Source organism: Miniopterus schreibersii, assembly GCF_964146895.1.
Source record: "Miniopterus schreibersii genome assembly, chromosome: 12".
NCBI lineage: Eukaryota > Metazoa > Chordata > Mammalia > Chiroptera > Miniopteridae > Miniopterus > Miniopterus schreibersii.
The window spans coordinates 44,780,196-44,800,209 of record NC_138112.1 but is presented as its reverse complement, the minus strand read 5'-3'; the positions used below and the strand labels follow the sequence as shown (position 1 = coordinate 44,800,209).

Sequence of the window (20,014 nt, the reverse complement as noted above, 5' to 3'; positions counted from 1 at the left end):
ATTTTCTGATGTACTCTAGCGCTGCATGTTTATTCTCAAGTATACCTTAGGGTCATGGAGTTTTAAATTGGGAAGGGAATTTAGAGGTACTGAGTTCAGCATCTCATCTGATTTAAGACTCACCCATTAATGAAGCTTGGACAGCCTGCTTATGCTGGTGTTGAAGCTTTGTGGGCTCCCCCACCCCAAGATCTGCTTTGGTTCCCTAGTTGAAATTTAACATTGAAAAGTCTATGCGCGTACAGTAGACTTATCAAAAAATAACGTGCATTTGTAATAATATATTACCAAGAAGGCAACTACATGTAGATTTTTCTGTCTTACAGGAAGTTTCAGGAGCAGGAATGTCCTCCTTCACCAGAACCAACGCGGAAAGAAAAAGACAAGAAAGGCTGCCATTGTGTTATTTTCTGAGAATCCTTTGAGTCTTAGCTACCAACTGCCAGGAAAAGCCCTCACCTCTCCTCCTCTCCTTATGGTTTACGTCACGTTGGTACCTTTCTAGCCTTAGACAAATGATCACTGTGGTAGCCTTAGACCAAGAAGCTGGCTAACCCTTCCTGTGAAGCTAATCCTCTGGTCACTTCAAGACAGATTTAAAGGAAACACTAAGGCTGCTTCAAAGATTATCTGATTATTTTAAAAGATACATCTGTATAAACAGACACATTCTTTTTTAAGGGCTTACATTTTAATAGGGATGAATCAGATTTGGAACCTAAGCTGTTTGCCAAGCTGAAGTCATAGGTTTTGAAATAACTTTTAACTTCTGGAATCATATTGCCTACTGTTACTCTAAATAGAAACATAGGGAGTTTTTTTAAATGTGAATTTCTGCCTATCTCTAAAACTTTCGATGTCACCTTCAGTTACCTTAAATACACTGAATCGAATCCTCTCAAGTGAGACATCTCAGACCTTTACTGATGCTCCAGCCTTTGTTTTCCAGTGGCCAAAATGCCGAAATGCCGATTGTATTTATAGACTAAAAACTGCTTGGAAGCCTTTGTTGTTATTCCTGCTCTTAAAGATGGTAATATTCTGTGTGGCCAACATTTGGACTCATTCTGGACATAGGCATTTCACTGGTCTTGGTTTTCTAATTTTACTTTTTTCACAACCATGTTGAGAGTGAAAATAAAGAATTTATGTCTGTCTTCCTTTTTAAGTATTTCTGGATAAGGGGTTCAAAAAAAAAACTAAACCTGTTTTTGTTTGTAATATAAAATATGGAATTGATCTTTCCAGGGTCAGAGATGATTAATGTTTTTGCTATATACTTTTATACATTATTTTCTTATCAAACTAGTTAACAAGTATTTTTATATGTTTGTAAGCAACTGTGCTTTCACAGCATACCTTGTGTATATGTAAAGATAAGTATTTAATTCTCACTGTTCACTTTTAACTGACAAAGAAAAAAAGTGAAAACTACAGGAACTGTGGTAGAACTTTACTTGCTGTTCTGGTCCTGGTTGTCCCGACCCCTGGCCGGTCACGTAGCTACTCGAGAAACCTTCCCAGTAGCGTGCAACAGGATGAAGATCGGAAATCACTCGAACATCCCTACTAGCTATTGACTGTATCAAGTTGTACATGTAAAACTTTAAACTGACAATTAGTATAACTGTGGATGGCTTCTGATTTTGTTTTTAATTCTGTGGATTGTGTTTAAACAATTCAAAAGTATGTCCCTGATTTTGAGATACTAAGTGGTATTGCACAGTTGTCACTTTATTGAACGTGTACAACAGTCCCGTGAGGTTTATAAAGCGTACCCTTGTATAGCTTCAGGTGCTGGAATTAAAATTGATCTGTTATCACAAGATGCTGCTTGATGACTTGTTGTTTTGGTGGTTTCTTGAAGGAGTGTGTTGGGGGAACTCACTTAGCAGCTCTGAGCCTTTTTCCCCAGCGGCGCTTTTGGGGCCCGAGTCTGAGAGTCTGCCTTGGCAGGTGGGTGAGCGCGAGGTGAGAGGCTTTCCTTCGCGACGCCTTGGATTTTCCTGAGCCAGTGCGCCGCGCAGGCTCCTGTCGGCCCCGGTGAGGACCCCCGCGGGCCAGGAGGGGACGAGGCCGAGCAGCCGGCCAGGCACACACGTTGATTGGAATGTTAATTAAAGTGGATGGTCCGTCAGATGCCGCATTGATCCGTGGCTTCGGCACTGTAGCGCTGTCACACATCCTTGTCAGTATTTGCCAAAAAAGTTGCTTCCCTCAAGTGTCCCTCAGGTGTCCCAATGAGCCACTGTATCCTTTTGCTGTTGGCCTGGATGCCATGCCCTGAGAGCCCGACTACCTGCCCTAGCACCACACTGCCCCGTGCTTGCTCAGTGACGCTCACCACGGGATTGTTGGGTGTGTGTGGCCCGGCCTGCAGCTTGGTGTCGCCAGCTCTGAGGGCAGAGCCATGTCTGGCGTGTTTCCTGCTACACCCGTGTTTTCTGGCATGCGTGGGAAAACCATTCGGTGAGTGAACAAGGAGCGTAGGCAGCTCTCCAGTGATGAAAATACGTGGTGATTATGCCGGTTACATTCGGGGTTAGGAGGCATTTGGGGATGGGGGTTGGAACTCAAAAGAAGAGGCTGACGCCCTGGCGGCTGTGGCTCAGTGCCCAGAGCACCGGCCCGCACACCAAAGGGTCTCAGGGTCAATTCCTGGTCAAGGGCATGTACCTGGGTTGCAGGTTCGATCCCCAGCCCCAGTCGGGGCCCGTGTGCGAGGCAACATCGATGTTTCTCTCTCTCCTCCCTCTACTCCCTAAAAATCAATGGACAAAATATCCTCAGGCGAGGATTAGCAACAACAGTGAAAAAAAGAGGCTAGGACTAGAAGGGCAGATTTGGAATTGACCTTTTTTGAACTAATGATTGAAGAGTTGGGAGTGGATTGAAGTAGAAAGAGCATGTTTCAGGAGGAAGGTCCACGGGTAGAAATTTTGGGGAAAATGAGCATTGCGGGTAGAAGATTAAGAGGCAGCAAGAAGCCAAGAGGAACAGCCAGAACCTGGAGAGACCGCCAGGAGACTCACGGTTGAGGATGTCGGGGTGGTGGAAAGCCTGCAGGGACCAGGGAGTGAAAGGCAGCGGCGGTCACCCAGGCTGCTGAGACCCTGGGACTGGTCTTGGCCCTCTGGCCGTGACAGCCAGGTTACAGGCGGCCGGGCCCCTGGAGCGCGAGGAAGCGGAGGGAGCCAGCGCAGCTGTTCCCAGAAAGTCTGGCAAAATCGGGGCGGTGGGCACTTACTTCAAACATGTTACAGGCGAAAGAAAAAGAGCCAGTGCAGGGCGCTTAATTGCAGCTAATGTAGGAACGGGCCTGCAGGTGGATAACTACCGGGAAGATGCCGAGGCCTTGGGAAGACCCAGAAGCCGAGGCACCGTGTGGAGTGAGGGCGTAGCCCCCGCTTCCCTCACCGTCCGCAGTGAGGAGCCAGTTTTTGAAGTTTTTCGCCTTTACTCTTGTGGACTGATACCTCTGCTAAATGTGATAAACGAATTACTAGAAAAAGTCATCTCTTGCAAGTCGTGCAGTGTCGCGTTGTTGTGAAACTTTCTGGGTGCTCGCTTTTGGCTTCTGCGCCTCCCTGCAGGTGGTGACCCAGGGCTCGTGGGTGGCGCCAGGCTGCCGGAGTGGCGGAGCCGGGGTGCGGGTGTTTTTCACAGGTGACCCTGACTTTCCCGATAGGCTAGTAATTTCCAGGCTGGGATCGCGCAGTAGGCCCTGCGTGCCGATACTAGAAAAAAACTAGACACTCTACTTTTATAAACTCTTAGTATTGTAAAGGAGTCAGTAGATTGCAATAGGATGTTGGCCCTTTTCCCTTCTGCTAATACTTAAGATTATTTGAATAAAAGAGAACTCCTTAAACACATAACTGCTTAAAATATGAGCACCATTATCAGTCAGCTCTAAAGCCAGGAAGTAGTTAAGAACATAGTCTGAGTTTTCTGAAGAATTTAGAGCAACATGAGAAAATGTTAATGCATGCCAGCTGACATTAAGCATGGTAAGTGGAAAGCCTGAAACTGCATTTCGCTCCGATGATACCTGGGCCGAAGTATTGCATGTGGACTTCATTTGTCAGGAGATTTTCAGTTATTAGTGACAGGCATGCAGCTCAAGCCAGCGTGAACACAAAGTGGGCGCTTACTGGTTTCTAGAGAAGCGAGGGACTGGTGGGTAAAACTGGCTTTCCATGACTCATGTCAGGATAGCATCAGGACTTGCTCTCAAGATGAGAATTGGCTAAATTGTGGAGGTGGGATAGAGGAATCCTTTAGGGTAAGAAAGCCTGAGGCCACAAAAGGTCAGCTAACTGGCCCTGGGGACACAGCAGAGTTGAACCCAGGTTCCCTTGCTTAACCTTCATAGGACTTCTGCCTCTGCCTGACAGTGTGTAAAACCTGAACCACAGGGTGTCTAAAGCAGGATACCGTTATTTACATCTGACATTTTTGTACAGACCTTTTTCTCATAGATTTCAAAGCATTTAAAATGAAGAATTATCTTCGTGCTCATTCGAATTCAGCTGCTATTTATAGTTTGTTAGAGCATCTCACTCATTTTCAAAAGGAACTATTTTCATTCATTCCTAACGGGCAAAGTGAAGAACAAAATGAATCACTCTGTTATTAAAATTAGTGGTACCACATAACTAAATAGTGGAATGTCTGTGTCTTCCTTGATTCTATGTTGTATTTAGGGGTTAAATGGTACAGTCCTGGAGCACTTTATATTGAGCTCCTTTGAACTTGCCAGGACAGTGTGGGCTGTTTGTCAGGTCACAGGACTGCTTTGACATGGAGAATTTTTGCGTGTTGACATTTCATCCACGGACTTGACCTGGGCAAGTTTCATGTGAGAATGTGTATTGTTCCCTTACTTCCTGGAAGAAGTACACAGACTTGAGTATGCCTGAAACATGTTTAATACACAAAGTTCAAATTAAAAACAGCACAAAACCTTTAATTTTTTCAATTTTGGGTCCGAAGAAGCCCAGGCTTTATTCTCATTTGCTACAACACTTTTCCTTCAAATAATGCATTGGCAAGGTGACAGGTGAGTGACCCAGTGTCTGGCTGGGGACTGTATCTCTGAACTTATTGTAATCTTAAAATGTGGATGTAAGTTGGAGTACAACTGGTTTGGCACTGGTAAAAATTTATACACAACAATTACAGCTGCTCTTTATATGGCAAGTTTTACTGGGTGTCTTACGATCTGTTTACTATCTCAAGTGCAAGTCCAAACAAATTTCATTTTTGTAGTAAAAAGTCTTTATTTCCAAAATGATTGGTTAGCCAGAAAAACTATAAACCACCTAACACAAGACTTTGGTAAAAAAGAGATTTGATGCTTCTTATAAATTTTCCCTTGTAAGCAAAAGAAATAACATGTAACAAGAAAGACAGTACCCATTCTCAGCCATTAACCAGTTTTAACTCTCCAAAATTAGAATTAAAGATGCACCCAACAGGAACCAAATAAGAACATGAGACACTAGGGAGGCTTGTCCTTAGAGTTACTTAGGAATCACTACCGTAAGGAACTTCGATTTTCATGGGTAGGGAGTAAGTATACCTCTAGATAGCTGAGAGTAATGTTGCCAAAGTGGGCAGATGCTCTATCAACTTGTTTTGGTCCTAGTAGAAAATTAAACCTCTTATTTCTTTATATTATGTTCCTTTGTGGGGGGAGAAAGAGGTTTATTTAAGGGCTGCAACAATAATGTTGGAAACAAAGCTCCAGGAACTTAAGAGATAGGGTAAATGTGGCCCCTCCAGAATGAGGGAGCAAAACCTGCATCTTTTCTATTTTTTTATATATCTTTATTGATTTCAGAGAGAGGAAAGGAGAGGGAGAGGGAGATAGAAACACCCATGATGAGAGAGTCATTGGGGATTGGGCCCGCAACCCGGGCATGTGCCCTGACCGGGAATCGAACCTCGATCTCCTGGGTCCTAGGTCGATGCTCAGCCGCTGAGCCACGCCCGGCCGGGCAAAAACCTGCATCTTTAGCTGAACATGACTGGGGGATAACAGTTGTAAACAGACCCAAGCTTCTGAACACTTAATTTGTGTAAAAACACAAAAGACAGACCCATATGGGTTTTTTATTGAACAATCTCTTCTTGGGTTAAAGAAAAAAATACAGATTCAGGGCTGTAGCATATATATGTTGTGTTTGGAAATATCCTGATGTGTTTAATGCAGATTCTTAAAATAGTGTATCCAAAGCATTGTATGCGTCTCATCCATGATACATATTTGGATTAAGCATAATGAAAAACCTGCAACAGAAACGAAACTAATTTTAACGATAAATGAATGAGTAAAAACTGCTGGACTCAACTCAGTAAAATGTCCTTTTACACTAATCCTTGGCAGTCAGTCTCCCTGACTTTGGTTGGCTTATGAGTGCTGGGAGGGGATGGAAAACCACGGCCTTCCCTACGGATTTGTCGAGGACCAGAGTCCTAGGGTGGAGAGCTGACCTAGGTTTGACTTCCCTCCAGATTTTAGAGCCCAACTTGATTCTGTCATACTTTTCTCCCTACATTTCTATCTTTCTTCTGAAGGTCTTTGCAACACCTTTTCTTTCTGCAAAAGAAAGAAAAGCTCTTTCTACATGTAAAATTTAATGACTAAAACCCCTTTTAAAGTACAGAGAGCATTTTTGTTGAAGGAACGGCTTGGTGGGCTGCGGGGAGACTTAGCAAAATGTTTGTATGAGTGAAAAATGTTAGAACTGGTTTGAAAACTGAACAAGTCTTGATGTGCGTTGGAAGATTTTAAAAGCTCAGGTTGGGGACTGCTAGCGAGGCCACATTTGCTGCGTTGGCCTTGGTTCTACTGAGGACCTAGTATGGGAAACTTCATAAGGCTGGCTTCCTAGGAGAATCATGGCAAAAAACAAAAGACAACCACCCCCAAACAAGGGAAAAATCCTTTCTAGACTCAGTTACCTTTGCATCAGGGGTAGGAACTGGCAACCTTACATTCAAATGAAGCAGCCATCATTTCCTCTGGGGTGTCAGGAACCAGTGTTAGGAGGAGACATGTATTCAGAATTTCTCAGTGAAAGAAGAAAGACACCCAACATCAATGCCCCTCCGCACGCCTACCAGCTGTTCCCCCCAGGCACTGATGAGCGAGGAGACAGGGACCCACAGCTCCACTAAGTGAAAACACGTGAGCAAAAGCTGCCTGCGAGAGGGCAGCCGAACATGAGAGAGGGAGTCTCTCCCCGAGCGAGGGGCTTGTCTCCTGCGGCCCCGGGGCCCAGGCACGGAGTAGTTTCCCGACAGCTGCCCCGCCGGGGGGCCGGGTCTCTGCCCTGCGCCCGGTGGGTGCGCCTTGCCACTTGGTGCGGGGTGGCGGGCGTGACCCACGCCTGTGCTGGAGCAGGGCCGGCTGAGGAGGAGGGAGCCCTGCTCAGCCTGTGCCCACCAAGAAGCGTACAGAAGGGATGTCCCTGGCATCCCCAAGACTACTGGGCGAACGACACTGAAGAAATGAAAACTAGCGTACACGGTTGAAACTGCCTTAAACAAACAAGCAAGCAAACGATCCAGCCACTGGTGACTCTGGCATCTAGAGCGCGGCCCCAGACACTCGGACGCCTGCTAACAAGGGTGAACGTTGCAGGCTCTGATCTCCTTCTTGTCCTTGCAGCTGGTGAACTGGGAGCTCTTGAACCTCCTCTTGACGGTCATGTAGCGCTCCTGAATCCCGCCTCCGCACATTTTCACGCACTCTGACCAGGCCGTCCACGGGCGCATCCTGCAGCCTGAAGGCACGGGAAGCCTGGTTAGGCCGGCGGACCGGGACAGGACAGGGGCGCCAAACTCTAGCAAACAACTGTCCCATCTAGTTGTCTGGGCTTCTCCTCTGCTCTTGTGTGTAATGAGTTGTTGAATTAACTAATGCTTAGAGTCCTTCTTAGGGATAGGCCGCAAATACTTGGCAGCTCTGCCCACCCCGGGGCTGTCTGTTTCTCCACCTCTTGAATCTGGGCTTGATTATATGACTTGCTTTGGCTAATGGGACAGGAGCAAACATGGCTTGAAAAGCTGCTGGGGACCCTTCCACCACCGTGTAAGAAAGCCTGGCGAGACAGATGGAAAGATCATGTGGAGAGGCCCCAGCCACCCTATATGAGGCCCCAGAAATGCAGGCGAGGCCAGTGTAGACCTTCCAGCCCCAGCTGAGCCAGCCCAAGTCACTGAGCCACAGAACCATGCTCATAAATGACTGTTTAAATAGTTACTGTTTGGGGTGGTTTGTGAATGCAGCAACTACTCAAGTTGCAATTAGCTACTTTCTCTTACACTTGCTCCCCAAGTACTGTACTTAGCTTCCCAAATACTAAGTAAACTCTGAGGTATTATTTTTCTTACATAAACGTGCCCTCCCTGACCCCCAGATATTAGATCTTAAAGAAGAAAGTTTCCTTGGTGCTCTACATAGGGTTCCTTTGTAGAACCGGTCACGTTTATGATCATTCAATACTATGCTAAGTTTCATGGAGGGGAAGACCATGGCATAGTGACTGCCTGGCACACAGTGGGGCTTAAGTGAGTGTTGACTGGTCAGCTGACTACCATGTGCGACAGACAACATTTTGGTATGTGAACAGCTTGCTATCGGAGAGATCAGGAACTGCCATGCTCCTCCTATGTGCATTTCTCATCGCCCTACGCGGATGCCTTTAGGAAGGGAGAAGAAAAGGGTAATTTGAGCTGTGCTTTTAAAAACAGTCAAATTCAACATACCCTTAACCTTCGCGTTTATGCCTGCACCTTCCTCACCCGCTCTAGGGAGTCCAGACACCGTCCATTGGCCTGGACCCAGGACTGAGCCAGGGATGCTCCAACTCACTGCTTCATGAATTTGCCTGCGGTTTGCAGCCGTGGCTGGGACCAGCTTATTCAGCAGTGATGCCTCAGGCGGGGAGTTTTTTAAGTCCTGAAACTCCGTCAAGTTATGCTGGAGGAGGGGAGCACATAATCTCTCTTCTGGGCTACAAACTAAACTTACTAACTGGCCTCTATGCCTCTGTTTTGCCTCCTCCAAACCCCTCAACATGTCTGTGAAAGTCACTCTCTTGCTTAAAACCTTCACCTGCAGAACCAAGTCTCAGATCCTCAGCAGGCCACTAGACCTCTTAGGTCCGGTCCCCACCACTCTACCTGGTTTCCTGCCTATCCCCTTGTTCTCTGCTCCATCTGCACCCCGTTTTTTGCTTGAACATACCACGTTCTTCGGTATCTCTGTGCCTTTGCAATTACTATTCCTGCTGCTTGGGATGCCCTTCTCTAATGGGCAAACTCCTACAAGCTCTTCAGGACCTCCTCTAATTGCCCCCGTTTTGACATCTCCCTGAACCCCAGCCTCACACGGGGGCGCCGTACCCGGGAACTGCTCCGCGTCCGACTCTTCCCTCAGCTGCTCGCTCCTCCGGCTCTCCCGGGCCTCCCTCCAGCGCAGCTTCTGGATGGATGGGTTTCGGCATTTCCGGACGCGGCACTTTTTCCGCTGCACCGTCTCTGGGCAGGGTGCGCCTCCAAACTGAGGCTCCATCTGGATCATCCGGGTTCGAATCATGTGGCCTTTCCCGCAGGACTTGTTACATTCCGACCACTGGGACCACTCGCTGAGCTCACAGTCGATCGCTGGCAAGACACAGATGGGCACGAGTGTATCTCATGTCTGAGACAGGGTACGGTCACTTATACTCTCCTTTGAACATCTCAACAAAAACCTATGAGAAGGTAGAGCAAGGGCTGTTGTCCCATTTTACAGAATGAGAAACCGAGGCTCTGAGAGGCAGATTGACTTCATCCAGCCCACAAGGTTGGTAAGTGGGAGAGGCAGGATTGGTGCCCAGCTCATATCCCATGTTCTATGGCCTCTGTGAGTCAAGGAGGCTTTGGGGGGACTGTGCAGATGTGTTCAGAGCCTCTTGCCTTGCTCTGTGAGCTTCTGGAATAGATCTGAATCTGGGCAAGCAGCCTGAGTAATAAGGGAGAGGGAGCATGAAAGACTGCAAGTGCGTTTCAGAGGAAGCCAAAAAGATCCTAGCCAAGTGAGTCTGACTTTCCAACACCTAAAAGAGAAGCTCTCTTGGAACATGAGCCAGAAACACAGGTTCTCTCCCCATGGAGATTAGTCCCCATGTAATACATACAGCTGATCACAGAGATTTGGGAGGAGATGGGGGTGGGCAGTGAGAGTTTGAGAGCTTGGCTTGTTTTCCTGCCGGCTGGCTTTATCAAGGCTGCAAGGGTACAGGAGTCACTGAGTCAATGTCTCCCCTCTAGTCATGGATAAATAAAATGGTCAGAGGGGGGAGGAATACATTAAAAAGCTCAGAAAATCCATTGGTTAGACGCCGCTAATTGGGGATGGGGGTGGGTGGGAGGGAAAGCACTGAGAAGTGTTTTTCATCGAAGTCTCCTGTTTAGACTCCTTAGCAACTTGCAGTTTGTGTGCTTTGTGGATGGTAGAGGGATCCTCATTATGAATGAGGAGATTGAGAGTTTAAGTTACTTTGCTAAGACAGAGGTCCAAATCCATGCTCTTCCTCCCTCCCCAGCAAATGGTTGGTCATTATGACCTGAGTGTGATCCCGCACAGGGCTGGTTAAAAGAGGACAGTGGTGGGTTTTCCGGAGCTCCAGGACTTACGGCATTCGGGCAGCATGCACTTCTCCACCTGCTCCAGCTCCTCATTGCAGTCCCCGAGCTCGGCCAGAGACTTGAGCATCCGCTGGCGGGTCCGCATGCCCTTCCCACAGGTCACACTGCAGTCACTCCACTCAGACCATGGGGACAGCAAGCATGGGATGGTGTCTAGGCCAAGAACCAGATTTGCCACTAAGAGTAAGCCCCCTTTGCTTTCTTTGACCTCGGTGCCCCCCACCCCCTGTTTTGCACTCTGGCCCCTGGAGTAAAGTGAAGTTGACTGATGGGTTCAGATACTCAAGTAAAACCCCATGGGGCAAGAAGCGGCTCAGTGGACTACTGCTCTTCTTGTCACTCTCCTGCAACTCCTCTGGCCCTGCTGGAGGCTGACATGACATCACGTGACAGTGAACACACAAGTTATATGAATACATAAGTCCCCACTTGAAACACCACTAAGGGTCTGACTAGGGTCTGACTAGAGACAGAAACATCCCACACACCCCAGGAACCATACACTAAAAGATCGACACACTGCATTTTTGAGCATGTGCTGAAACCCCTAGAATGTGTATGTGCTGTGTGCATGTGTACATACGTGTACTGATGTGTGAGCCCCTGTGCATCTGTGCACAGAGCAGGGTTTATAATGCTTTACGGGGCCAGGCAAATTCAACGTAAAGGAGTGGGGAGGCCTAGGACGACCGGGGGAATGTACATCCCATCTAAATGTATTATTACCCTCACAAAGACACTCTGGGGTCCTCTAAACATAGGTGCAGGTGAATTCTATCCAGAAGTCACCAATTTGCCACCCCAGCATTGCTCAGAATGTCCTTCAAGGAAGCCAGTCCCTCTGGGTCTGGGTTGATGTCCATACAACTATGGCCCTCATCTTGATCCCAGCAGCGCCCTGCAAGGACGGTGGACCACATTTCCCCCTGCACCTGCCCAATGTCTGACCTTGCCGGAGGTGGTCCTCCATACTGTCCCTGTCCCTGTCCCCGTGCCCTCCCCAGCCTCCCGCGCCCACTCACGGCACTCCGGCATCATGCACTTCTCCGCCTGAGAAGTCTCCGCCTTGCACATGGAGCCGTCAGCCGGGCCCATCTTGACCATGCGGTGCCGCTTCTTCATGCCCATCCCGCAGGTGGCACTGCACTCGTCCCACTCGCCCCACTCGGTCATCAGGCAGCTGCTGGGAGCTGGGGAGTCCCGCGACCTCGGAGTCACCTCGGCTGCCTGGGAGCCCCGAGCCCCCCCCGCCCGGCGCCCCACTCACAGCACTCCTCGTTGACCGTGCACTTCTCCGTCTCCTCGGTGGGCACCGTGCACACGGAGCCGTCCTCGGGGAACTGCTTCACGTACCGCTCTCGGGACCGCGTGCCCACGCCGCAGGAGATGCTGCAGGGCGACCAGGTGATCCACTCGGACATGGTGCAGGTGGAACCATCTGCAACACACGGAGCGGTCCCTGCAGCCCGAGCGCCGCGCCGGACGCGACCCGGGCACCCTGCTCCTCAAGGCAGGAATCGAGAAGGAACCGCCTGCTTTTCAAGGGAAGCTGGGCAGCTGGGGGTGTAAGGGGGCACAAGAGGTAGACATTTGTATACCAGGAACTTCTCTAAGAGGAAATGAAATGCCCTTTTCCAGGTCATAGGGCACCAGTAAGGTTACTCCTTACCCCACAGTAATACACAGGAAAGACACTTGGATGGCTAGGAGGGAGCTTTATGCACATAATGCATTTGCGATAAAATATAATTTGATCTACACATAATTTAAGTCATAATCCACTTGCATGGTCTAGGATGTACCACACATTTAAGACCGTTGAGTAAAATTTAAGATTCACTTCCTCAGTCACTGCACATTTTTGGTGCTGACTAGGCCCGAGGCTACCACGCTGGACAGTGCAGGCTGGAACGTCTCCATTGCGACAGAAAGCCCAGCGGGTCGAGACACTGCGTAAGCTCTTTCTCAGAGGAACCTGAGACTGGTTATTGTCTAGAGCTGCCACTTCCCGGTCTAGAAAAATAGATGAGAATTTTATTCCTGAGGGTAGAGAGCATGACTGGCCTTGGGACGTAGGGACCTGAGGGCTGATTTGTACCCAAAGAGCAGATTAGACTAAGTGGCCATAGGTGTCTCAATGCCTCGGCGGAGGTTGGTAACAAAGAGAAGACCCCAGCTGCTAATGGGGAGCAAACGGCGGGTGGGGAGTAGGGAGAGAATGTCTGTGTGTCAGGAGGGGGGACACAGGGGACGAATGAGGGAGGCAATATAGCCAGCCTTCTGTGTGGATATCCTGGACCACATACGGCTCTGCTCCCGTGGGTGGGTGTGAGCAAAGGCCAGGGTCATGTAGGAGACACTCAGGATGTTGATGAAAAATATAACTGAACCTCTCAGCATGGCCTGTGGTCCTGGTTCCATGGTGGTGGTGGTGTTGGAACACGGGTGTGTGTGTGTGCGTGTGCATGTGTGCACATGCATGTGTGTGTGCGTGCTTGCTTAAAAGAGGAAAATGAAGTCACCTATCTGCCATTTATCCATTTATTCATGTCAATGAAGACACTGAATGCTTAGTGGTGTGCTCCGAGGTTAAAAAGATGTGTAAGTTATGGATCTTGTTCTACTTCAGGGATGAGAGAGAGAGAGAGAGGGAGAGAGAGAGAAACTGACAATAATCTCAGGTATTGAAAATGACGACAGAGGTAAGCCCAGGAAACTGGGGAACACTGAAGAGGGGGAAAAGTCACTCCTTCTGGGAGTTCTGGGGAAGACTGCCCACAGGAGGGCACATTTGAGTGAACTTTGTTGGGTAATGGATATTTGCATTTAAGGTCAAGGGAACAGCTTCTGCAAACACCCCTGCAGAGAGTGAATATGTGGGTGGTGTTGGGAGATGAAGCTAGGAAGGACGGCCGAAGTCAGAGTGTGAGGCCAGCCTGCACAGGCCCAGGGGCTGTCACCTGCACAGGTGTGGCGCCTACACATTGTTACCTAACCTTTGGACAGTGAAGCTACGCAACGCTGGCGGTGCAGCAATAAGTCACAGCTGGAACCCATGTGTTAGACGCAGGGACAAAGCTAAGTAAAGGAACATGTACAACCAAATAAGATAATTATGTTCCAGTGTGATACGGTTGGAGGTACAGGGCTTGACAAGCCCCGGTTCAGGCTTCCCGTAACCTGGCAATACAGTACCCGGAGCGGGAGGCATGCCCTCCCCACCAACCCGAGACGAAGAGGTTGGAGTCGAGAGGCTCCACTCTTGAGGTGTCCCCCGCACAGATGTCCGCGGGTGCCTTGACTAACCATGTGTTTTCCAGTATTGCGGTATAATGTAAATTGCTCTGGATGAGTGTCAGGGTGCTCACCAGGCCTCCACCTTGGTTCTCTGCAGAACTGTTTTCCCAGTAAACTAAACTGAGGAGTTTGCACACAGGCAATAAGAAGCCGCAGATTTTTCAGCTGGGGAGTGACATGATCAGATCTTTGCTTGCAAAGGATCCTTCTAGTGGTGCCCTGGAAGTGGACAGAGATGGCAAGGCCTGGGATAAAGGGCTGGCTCAGATAATTAGGAAAAATCTCTATGACGTGGTTGCCACAATAAAATGTACACTCACGCTGTCATATAATGACTTCTGAGTATCTGAAGGGGTCTTTGCTTCTTTCCTATTCTAAATGCTCCCCAAAATAACCAAGTGCAGAAAGAAACCTGATGTGGGCACAAGAGACCTTTGACTTTGGGTTGGGTAGCTTCTGGGGAGCATGGACCCCGGCTACAAAAATCAGCCATATTTGCAGAAATAGAAAAGTATATCTTAAAATTCACTCCTCTCTGAAGTGTCTTATCATGGGCACAGTTAACAGAAAACTACTGTGGCAGTGCAGCCAAGAGACTGTCCCCCAGGAAGAGCCAGAGAGTGAATGACCGGTAGTGGGTAAGCTTTCTTCAACTATCCTCAGCTAGGAAGTGGTTTTCTTCCTGCTATATACCAGCTCAGCCTAGACATCCCTTCCCATTGCCTCACTGCACCTCTGAGACAGTGAAATCACGGAGTACAGAGTATAGAGAGAGGAGTCATACCCTGGAAAGCAGGCAGCTGACCTTTGCCCAGCAATCAGCTTAGCGCCATCTGGAAGCCTGAGCAGTCATGACATGTGGTGCAAGCTCGTGGTTCAAACCTGACCTTTGAGCAGTTGCAGGAGACACCAGGAGGATTCCTGCCATCAGCCTCCAGGCCCTGACACAAGGAAGTGAGTGCTCTATCCTAGGCTCAGGCGGGACTCAAGAGGGTCCAGGCACGGAATCAGGGCCAGGCATCTAGATTCAGTCTTGCCCAACCTGTTCATCTGCTTCTAGAAAAGAGGCTGGAGTTAAGGCCCAGAGGCAGGCTGCTTGTTATTTGTTATTTGTCATGAGATGTTTGCTAGCTCATCAGTAACTTGTGTGTATTTTCTTTTGTGGCTGGGGAAGGAGGCTGGTGGTCAGTCAACCTCAAGAATTCTTTTGATGTCATAGATGTATTCTGTGCTGAGTCCCGGAGACACTGTTGGAGATGGGGGACCGCCCTAGGTGGACCCCACTGACAACTACAGTCAGGGTCCCGGTGCCCCGCTAGGGACTCAGCCAGGTCGGAGGGACCAACGTCACCAGGCAGAGCTGTCCCCGCCTGAGCTTCTGCCGGTCGCTCGCTGGCCCGGGCTGTCTCCTCACCTTCATCGCTGCAGCCGGGGCCCATGCAGGGCTGGAAGTCTTGGGTGTCGGGGCAGGGGACACTGAGGTCCAGCTGCGCCTTCAGCATCCGCTGCCGCATCCTTTTGCCTTTGTCGCAGGTGGAGGAGCTGCAGGCGGACCACGGGGACCAGTTGGAGTAGATGCAGGTTTCAGGGGTGTCATCTGGGAAGAGTACATGACAGGTTTTCCCTGGGAACCTGTGGCCACTGGGACCGGCCCCTCCCTTCATTTAGGGACAAGAAAATCCCTGCATCCTGAGCAGCCTCTGTGAGCCTGGTACTCCTGCGAGGGAAGCAAGCCAGTCCCTTCCCTTTATATTTTAGCATTCCACTAATAAGTATCTAAACAACCTCCTAATAAGTAAAGATTCTCTTTTTATCCCTTCCCCTCAACACGCGAACATCTTTTAATTTCCAGTCCCTCGCCTGCAGACCCGCTCCCACACAGGCGTGGGCATACCACAGGCACTCTGGGGGCACACAGGGGTTTCTGTGTTGCTGCGCCATCTTCCCAGAGATCATGGTCCATGTGCAGGTGTCAGGATAGGATGAGAGCAGCCAGTGTTCAGTGCGTGCTTGTTATGTGCCAGCGTCATTCTAAGAACCACACGTGCTTTACCCTATTCGAGACTTTATGAGCTGAGCTCTGTTATTATCCCCATTTCACAGGTGAGGACACCACGATAGACAGGTGAGCTTCTTGCCCAAGGCCACAGAACAAGAGCCCAGATTGCGTGGTTCCAGCTCCCATGAGAAAACTTGAGCCGAGGCCACAGCTCTGCCACTCCCTCCTGACCGTAGGATCTGGGCCTCTCTCTTCTTGCTGGCCAAGTGGACTCATCCACGTCTGCCTCACAGGCCAGCGCGAGAATCAAAGCAGAGAGGGACCTGAGCACTGCGAAGCCTATGCAAGTGCCACTTACGTGATCATTTTAAAGGCCGGGTACTGCGAGTGCATAATCCAGCATCACACCTTCACCAATTCCCTGGATCTGTGAGCCTAGTCTAAGCCTTGCTCTGGATTATATCTCTCAAGTCAAAGGGTATAATATATTTGTGGCTTTTAAAACCTGTTAGCAAATTGCTTTCCCAGTGCCAATTTAGGTTGCCACCGGCAACAAAGGGAAGCAGCAGTACCTTCGTCTTTCTCTTCCGGAGCCAGGTCTGCTACAATATCATCCACGTTGTCCGGTACAATATTGCACTGCTCCCCCTGCAAGAGGAGAAAGACTCAGGGCTCACGTGAAAGAACGGAACGGGCGGGGGAAAGGTGAGGGAAGATGTAAAATGCAACGCCCACCCTGGTGTACAAGGCGGAGTTCTGGGCCGGCATTTACACTCTGACTGAAAGAGAAACAGCAAAGAAGTCACAGCTTCCAATTCCTGACCCGTGGCAGACATTAGTAATTGATTGTGGAGCTCATGATGAGACCCATCTGCCTGGATCAAATCATTCAGTTCAGCATCACACCCTATTATTATGTTTGTTTTGCTCATTTATAGCTCATTTACGAATAGTTTGTATACTAGAAACCTTGGGAGGCCCAGGAATTCTACATCCCTGAATATGCCAGGGACCCCATGGTTCTAGAGCAGAAAGGGGGGGCAGACTCCTTGTACCCCAAGTGGGAAAGGTCAACGCCAGGGTGAACTCTAATCGTACCTTCCGGGCGATTCTCTCGATGACAACTCTGGCTACTTGAGTGATGGACCCACCCTCTGGATCGTAAAACGGACTCTGAGGATGGTCCAGGCTGGTCAGGGGCCGGATTTTCTCCTGGGGAATTGTGGGCTTGTTGGGTGACTGCAGTGGGGAAAAAAAACATACAAAGAGTGGGAAATAGAACTGGTTAAAATACCACACAAAACCAATTTGTTTGTTTGTTTGCAAAAGCAATTTGATTGTAATATGATCAGAACAAAAGCTTTGATAGGAATTTAACAAGCATAACTCCTATTTATATTATGGAATTCTATTCATGCCCGTGCTGTGCACGGCCCTTTGCAGATCTATACTTTCAGGTTCTCCCACATACATGGTGGGATTATGCCCAGGTGAGGAAGCCAAACTTCAGAGAGGCCACCCCAGCTCGGAAATGGCCGAGAGGGTTGGCCTGAATCCAGAGCTCTTCCTACTAGACCCGGTGCTGGCAAACTGTTGTCTGAAGAGTATCAGATGGTAGATATTTTAGGCTTTGTGGGCCAAACTGTGTCTGTCTCAAGGACTCAACTCAGCTGTTACAGGGAGAAAGCAGCCCCAGACCACATGTAACCAAATATGTGAGGCTGGGTTTGAAAATTTTATTTTCAAATTAGGTGGCAGGCCAGATTTGTCCCACAAACCATAGTCACCATCATCTGTTCTAGATTGTTCTACCACTGGTTTTCTGAAGGCTCCAGATTTTTATGTTGTCGGTGTATTGACCATATCTGAGAAATATTGACATTCAGGAGGGATTCTGAACTCCTTAGCCTGGCTGTCCAGAGACCTTTGGAATACAGCCCGGCCCCCTCTTTCCCTCTCCCTCTCCCCTGACCCCCTTCCACCTGTGCAGTGCCTTTCCCCTGCTGTTCCTCTGCTTACCTATGAGCGGCTCTTTAGCAGATTCCTCTCCTTGCCCTGACCAGCTGCACGGACACTTTCCAGAGTCCAAATCAGATTGTGTGCGAGTACGTGGTGACGAGACCCTGGTGGCCTCCCCTGCCACACTGAGTTCATCTAGGACACAGCCTGGGCCAGATTCACCCCGAACAGGGCTGGCCACGGTCTGTCACTCACCACTCCAGGCAAACACCTACCTCGTAGGTGACCCCGCTGTCAGTGCCTGCATCCCAAGGAATCAGGTCCTGCACCACCTTCTGCACCCAGCCACACTCCTTGGTGCACAGGTCCTCTGCAGACAGGCCCACGTTCCAGTCGGGGCTGGGGCCCATCATGGTCAGGAAGGACATTAGGTGGCGTGTCCTGTCCACGGAAAATTCAGCCGAGGGTGCTGCTCTCCTGGAAACCAAACACAGAGGCCACTGCATTAGGGACTCCAGGGGTGCACACTCTGAGGGACACCTGGCCAGCCCATGTAAAGGATGAGAAGCCCAGAAGGAAGGCGGGCTCTCGGTCTCCCACTGCCTTTGGCCGTGAGTGGTTTACACCCTTCCCTCTCCTGGGTCCATCCACTGGCCACATGTAGAGAGAACCATGTGCTCCCCTCCTATCCACATCCTTCTAATGTGTACACAGCACTTACTATTATTTTCTACTTTCTTATTTACTTGTTTAGCTGTTTACTGACTGGAAAAGCAGGGCTTTTGCCTGCCTTCTTCAGGGCTTTATTTCCAGTTCCTGTAACGGTTGTGCCTGGCGTGGAGTAGATGCTCCGGTAAGTGTTTCTGAATAATTGAAGGAACAGATACTTTGTGCTGCTTGTGGGCCCAGCTATGTTGGATGCGAGATGAACTTTCCAAATGAAAACTGGCAAGCAATGCCCCAAGCGCTTCCTCATACATTCTCATTGAGTCCTCGGAACAGGGTAACGGACTCCAGCTCATGAATGTGGAAACTGAGGCTCAGGAGGGTTATTAACTTGTCCAAAGTCACAGAGTGGAGTGGTAGGATGGAGACCGCAACCCAAGTCCGTATTCGGTCAAGGTCAGTACTCTTTTCACCACCAGTTTCCAGGTCTCCCACCCTGCCCCTCTCACGGTGCTGGGATCCAAGTCAGGTCCTGCTTCCTCCGTTGCCCTCGGGTTGCCTATAGCATCCGACTCACAGCCATTCCCTCCAGCCGAGAGCAGGGACCCAGCTGTACAGCCAGAGACCTCTGGCTGGCGACCCCTGAGCTACGAGAGGTGGTTCTTCAACCTGCCTCCTCGTGTCGCTGAGAAGAGGTCCTGGGAGTGGCCAGGGCTGGTGCGAGATCGATGGTGGTGGCCCACCGGGGGGGGGGGGGGGGGGGGGGAAGGGGCGGGGGTTGGAGGATTGGAGCCGCTCAGCACACACTTGGTGGCAGACCTGCACTATTTTATTTCCCTGCCCCCGTGACAATCCTGGGGGTTAGAATTATATCAGTGTGTGGGGAAGAAAGCAAAGCGTCTAGAGGCTCATGGCCTTAGCGGTAACAGGGGCCAGGGTTTGAAGGCTACACCCCAGGCTGCTAACCGTGGGGAATCCTCGGCAGGGAACCAACCCGTCTCATCAGCCCAGCTGCCGCTGGTCCACCTCAGCTGTTTGGGAGTCCCTGCGCCCTCTGTTGGGACCAGCTGCTCCTGGCTGCCCTCACCTGTCCCCAGAAAGCACTGACTCCAGACCTGGTTAGGCCCCATGGGAGTGGACCCCTAGGGCGCTGGCAGGCCAGGCGGGGTCAAACAATGAGCAGAGAGAGGGAAGCCCAGGGCGCATCCTGGCACCGCCCCTTAGGCCTGTATCCTTGGACAAATGACCAAACTTTCTGTGCCTCAGTGTCCAAGTCTATAAAGTGGGGACCCCCCTATGGGTTACTATGAGTTTCAGGGGGATAAGGTGCATACAGTACTTAGTGCAGTGCCTGACACCTGAACTATTACTACTACGCCTGTTCTCCTT

At 49.7% G+C, this 20,014-nt stretch overlaps 2 protein-coding genes across 2 annotated transcripts in view; one reads left to right on the top strand and one right to left on the bottom strand.

Moving 5' to 3' along the window:
* RRAS2 (RAS related 2) overlaps positions 1–1,826 on the top strand; it is a 69,207-nt gene extending 67,381 nt beyond the window's left edge. Inside the window, exon 6 of the mRNA XM_081154847.1 lies at positions 327–1,826. Within this exon, the coding sequence (XP_081010973.1) occupies positions 327–414 (88 nt within the window). The 3' untranslated portion in view covers positions 415–1,826. The remainder of the gene's footprint in view (positions 1–326) is intronic.
* Positions 1,827–4,916: 3,090 nt separating this feature from the next.
* Positions 4,917–20,014, bottom strand: part of SPON1 (spondin 1) — a 229,260-nt gene continuing 214,162 nt past the window's right edge. Inside the window, exons 8-16 of the mRNA XM_081153650.1 lie at positions 18,235–18,436; positions 17,099–17,239; positions 16,573–16,648; positions 15,416–15,598; positions 11,972–12,142; positions 11,727–11,894; positions 10,693–10,857; positions 9,418–9,678; positions 4,917–7,793 (exon numbers count right to left, since the gene is read on the bottom strand). Of these exons, the coding sequence (XP_081009776.1) occupies positions 7,630–7,793; positions 9,418–9,678; positions 10,693–10,857; positions 11,727–11,894; positions 11,972–12,142; positions 15,416–15,598; positions 16,573–16,648; positions 17,099–17,239; positions 18,235–18,436 (1,531 nt within the window). The 3' untranslated portion in view covers positions 4,917–7,629. The remainder of the gene's footprint in view (positions 7,794–9,417; positions 9,679–10,692; positions 10,858–11,726; positions 11,895–11,971; positions 12,143–15,415; positions 15,599–16,572; positions 16,649–17,098; positions 17,240–18,234; positions 18,437–20,014) is intronic.